Below are 5,056 nucleotides of genomic sequence, written 5' to 3'. Positions count from 1 at the left end.
ACATATCCTTTAGTGTTTGTGATGTAAATGAGTGTAATCTACATGTTGAGATGACGAAGAGAGAAAGAAAGAAAGAAAGAAAGAAAGAAAGAAAGAAAGAAAGAAAGAAAGAAAGAAAGAAAGAAAGAGAGAGAGAGAAAGAAACAAAGAGAGAGCGACAACATGCTGCAGTTGTTTTACCTTTCAGCACAGGTTTACCAACATATGTTGTGTTAAAATGGGCTGTCATTAACATATGCAGGGCAGAAAAGTAGGTGTTGTCCCACGGACACAAGGAGAAGTGATACAAATGACAGATCCTTTGGTGTTTGTGATGTAAATGAGTGTAGTCTACATGTTGAGATAATAATCTGTTAGATAAATGTTACAGAGACTTAAGATTTATGGCCCAAATTGGAAAGAGTCCTGAAGAAAAACACTGAAAACACCTCAAGACGTCTTTCTTAGGAGACTTCCAACATTGCATCAAGTAGCCTGCACGCCTATAATTTGTGAATTGTAAAGCTTTTGCGAGAAATAAGTATATCTAAATCCCCAAAAACATGAAGTCTTCAGATGATGCACACTTAAGTGTTAATCCTTACTATTTAACCTGTTAACAAAGTGAAAACAAGCCTTGGAGGATCGTCTTTTTCAGCCCATTGACTCTGCTTCATGGCTGTATTACCGGCTCAGTGTAGGAGGGGGTTGAGCGCTGTGATCACCCCTGCAGGAAACCAGCACCCTGCAGAGTTAAAAGACCCCTGGCTGTACGGACAGTGCTGGGCCCTCACAGGCCGCCCCACGGTCAAACTCCATGCCGCCCACGGAGACGCCTACCCCGGCCGCTGTTTCCCACCAAGCCGCTGCTGATTGAAGTGCAACCGCCTGTTGGCCCCTCACAGCGGGACCGGGGAAAGAAAAACGATTTAAATAATTATTATGTTACTACGAGACATTTACAACACAAGACTGGGAGTTTAGTTATTCCGCAATATGTGAAAGTTTTTTTTCTCTCTCTCTGGTTAAAATTAAACTTTCTCACGCGCTTTGTTTTCTCACTTCCAATCAACAAAAGTGGGCCAAAGGGTGACATTTGGGCTGTGTCAAAAGGCTGACTTACGATTGATTGACAAAACAATAAAACACTTTGAAAGCTATTAGGCTATCAGCCAGTAAATGTCTGTCAAAGAGCACGCTTCAAACTTATTTAGGCTATTACCGGTATAAGAAGCAACTCCATTAGGCTATAAGTTGTTTTTTTTCTTTCTTTTTTTTTATTGCATTTAGCCTGCAAATTAAGTCTAGTAGGCCTACAGGTAAAACAACGTGTAGAATGATTTTGAATGCGCCATTTCCTCATGGTTTAAAAGTGCATATTTCTATTTATTGTTTCCATATCCATGTTCAATTGTAATCAGACCAAGAGTTCAAATTTATTATCTTTTTTTTCTTCAAAGATATATCATGCTGTTTTCAAGGGATACAATAGGCTACCCCAAATTGCTCATTCTTATCACACAAATTATTGGGGTAATAGACTCAGTTGAACGTTCCACACCGCTTGAGTTAGCACGATTCTTCTCCCGAGTTATCCTGAGATGATAGCGTACTAGCGCAGCTGCAGCACGGAGGGAGAAAGTGGCAAAGGATGGAAGAATGATTGAGGAGCGCTATCAGCTCGGAGGAGAGCCGAGATAAAACGACCGAGGGGGTCTTCTTCTTATTCTCTTGCGTGTGATAAGGAGGAGGAGGAGTAGGCTAAAGGAGGAAGAGGAGGAGGAGGGATGGAGGGAGGGGGGCAAAGAGACCCCGTCGCGTTTTGACCCTCCGAAACCTCCCCGCACACCGCTACCATCACCACTCCTCCTCCTCCTCTCCTCTCCTCTCCTCTCCTCCTCCTTCTTCTTCTTCTTCTTTTTATGCTCTCCTCTTGAGACGGAAAACACCATCGTTCACTCCCAGCCGTGACATTTTCCAGCCTGTCGCCGTATGCTGCGTGGACAGCGAGCACAAGGAGCCAAACAGGAAGGGACGCTCTCTGTCTGCCCTCCAAAGCACCGAGCATCCCCGACCGCTGCGAGCCGGAGCGAGAGGCGCACCAGGCGGAGGCGAGGCGCTGCAGGAAACCGCTGCTCCCTTTCTGGACTACACCGGACACGGCCCGAACAGGACTGGATATTTACGTCTCGGTGGGACATTTTACACCATTTACTCGAGCCGTGTATAGGCTATTAGGCAGCACCATCAGCCAATAGTAGCCTAGGCTATTTAATAGGATGCGAGCTTTATTAGGCTAGAGCGTTTATTGCCGCCGAGTGTATTATAAACCATTAAGATTACACCGCCAATAGCGTATAAAAGGATATCAACCTCCATAAAATCTCCAGTCCCGTAACATAATGTTGTAATATAAAACGCGATGGGCTCGGAGTAAACACACACACACACGCACACACACTATTTCAGCCCCATGTTTTTGTTGAATCCTTGTTTTTCATGGTGTTAATCATATCCACAACCTGTGTGTTAATTCGCATGAAAACATTTCTACTTTTGTTTCCAGGACCACTGGGACAGAGTAAAGGGAGCAAAGCTCGCTGGACTAACCGAGCGGCGCATCATCATCTCCGGTGTAGGACTGGCTGTCGGGTCGCATGGATAAGAGGGTGGGTCTGCTGATTTTTTTTTTTTTATCAGGATGGTTAGACCAGTACCTGATGGGATAACAGATTCCATATCATACGGGAGAATATGTCCTTAAAAAGCATCATAATGGGAGCATATCGTCTTTGCACTGCTTAGACTGGGTGTATACACCAGCCATACAAAACACAAGGCCCACTAAGAACACACTGTGGACTGTACTGGCAAGCACTTCATGTTAAGGTGAAAACAACACAAACGCAAGCACTTTTTGTTTCTGTTTTACCTATAAAGACTATTTAGAAATGTTCTTCAAGTACCACTAAATGGCATTTTGTAAGCGCATTTATGTGGCTGCAAATAAACAATAAGAACAAACTTTAACCAGGAATTATCCCTAATTAATACGGTGAAATGCAGTTCAATGGAGTCATATAACTTATGTGTATAACTTGTAGGCCTAGATGTAGAAAGCAGCAATCTCTCAAAATGCTTCAGGCTACTAGGAAATGTTGATTTTGATCTAATATCCCATCCTCTCCTGAGAATAATATGGATTTACTCAGTGTCAGTCAGGCGTTATAATGGCACATACGGCTCAGAGTGGTTTATGTCATTCGGAGGAGAGGAGATGCAGTTCTTCAGCCTGGTAGGTAGGTGAGGTTTTTGCCACAGTGATTCAGAGGCGTGATGGTGGCGGAGAAACTAAGACAGTCGCTGATGGACAGCAGCCGAACCTCTGAGTGGAGGAGAGCAATTAGAAATGTAGCCTTTCTACAGTGTGTAGATAGAAATTCACTGCTGCGTGAAAACAGAGCAGGGAAAGTAGGCTACATATACACACAGACACTGTAGAAAACACACACACACACACACACACACACACACAGAACCAACTCTGCCAAAACAAAGCAAAGCAAAATGAAGAATGAACTAGCTGTCTGCTGTTTGTAATAATAAATACTTTCTGGACAGGTTAAGTAAAACATTTCCTGGATGTTTAAAAGAAAAACATTGATGTTATATTTCAATAATCCAATTTAACTTTGTACTTTGTACAAGTCTTACTTGTGAAATTTGGAGACATCAAATGGAGATTTGACTAACGCGTGTTTGTTGGAAACATTTTGGGAGAAAGTTAAAAAGTTTTTCTTTTTTATGGCACTGTAGGCAGGTTTGATTTGTGTTGTCTGCTGCAGGAGACATTCCTTTTCCAAACGTCTGTAGTCCAACTATTTTGTTTTAGGCAGCTTCAACAAATGCTTGATTATTTTCCAATGCTTTTTATTCATAACAGGTTTCGCTGGTGTATTTCAGCTTCATGTTGTTCTCAGTCTTGTTTATTAAAGTGCCGAAAAAACTACTAACCTTAAGCAAATCCCCATGTATCTTCCCTTTGATAGACGCAGAAAACAAACGAGTTCGAGTTTGTTTGCTTGTTTTTTTCAGAATTATTTAAAAAATATATTAAAGAGGTATTGGTAATATCTATTATAATTAAATAAAATGTAGATGTTTACGGAGTTGAGGAAACAAGTCTTTCTGTATTAACGGTACCTGTTTATTAATTCACTGAAACTGTTAAGCGCTTCTGAAATGTGACGAAGCTGTACATCCGATGTTGTCTTAATTTTATTTTAAACTTTTTTTATTTTACAGAATTTAGTCAATATAAATTGACTACATTTATATTTTAAGTTCTACAAAAGCTAAAGGACGTTGTTCCTGCATACATGTCTTTCCATGTGAAGCAGCCTAAACATGCCCGGTTGGCCTGCAATAGCCTAACTTTTCTACATTGGTTGAATTACAACAATTAAAACTTGTTGTCCTGCTGAAGACTGTTTACCAGCTCCGTGACTTTAAAAAAGAGGGAAAATTCGCGGAATTTGTCATCTCGAATTGAGTGCTTTGATCTGCTTTACGCACAGAAACCTAATAGGAGCCGTGCGTAAAGAGAGACGCGCAATCCGATAGCGGTGATTGTGTTAATAGCCAGCCTCCATAAAAACTACAAGGTGTCTCGGGCCATGGCCTCAGAGCAGGTGCTTTCTGTGATCCCGGTGGCCATATGGGACTCTTGAATACAACAATTTGATAAGCCATTTAGGACAGTGGGTCCAAAACTAGAGTCCGGAGACCTCGAGGGGTCCTGCAGAGGGCTTTACAGGAGGGCAGTGCATGCACATGAAGAAGACTAATTCAATTTCTCATTTATTTAATCCCCAGAGGTCAACATAGAGAGACTATTTAAGAATAATTGCTTTAAATTACGTTTCACTCCTGCAGTCTCACCAATTACATTTCAGATATGCCTGCACTCCACACATAACAAGAAAACCAACATCTCCAATTGGAAACTTTGGCACAAAAATCTGGTCTGTGAGTCATTTGCAGTTCTGACAGTATTTAAAACTAATTTGAAAATTAT

At 41.6% G+C, this 5,056-nt stretch overlaps 1 protein-coding gene across 1 annotated transcript in view; it reads left to right on the top strand.

Moving 5' to 3' along the window:
* Positions 1 to 1,601: 1,601 nt before the first annotated feature.
* Positions 1,602 to 5,056, top strand: part of meis3 (myeloid ecotropic viral integration site 3) — an 11,199-nt gene continuing 7,744 nt past the window's right edge. Inside the window, exons 1-2 of the mRNA XM_034867852.1 lie at positions 1,602 to 2,171; positions 2,546 to 2,648. Of these exons, the coding sequence (XP_034723743.1) occupies positions 2,637 to 2,648 (12 nt within the window). The 5' untranslated portion in view covers positions 1,602 to 2,171; positions 2,546 to 2,636. The remainder of the gene's footprint in view (positions 2,172 to 2,545; positions 2,649 to 5,056) is intronic.

The sequence above is a fragment of the Etheostoma cragini genome, chromosome 3 (assembly GCF_013103735.1).
Source record: "Etheostoma cragini isolate CJK2018 chromosome 3, CSU_Ecrag_1.0, whole genome shotgun sequence".
Taxonomy (NCBI): Eukaryota; Metazoa; Chordata; class Actinopteri; order Perciformes; family Percidae; genus Etheostoma; species Etheostoma cragini.
Note: the sequence above shows the minus strand (reverse complement) of the source record. Positions and strands in the feature narration are given on the sequence as shown.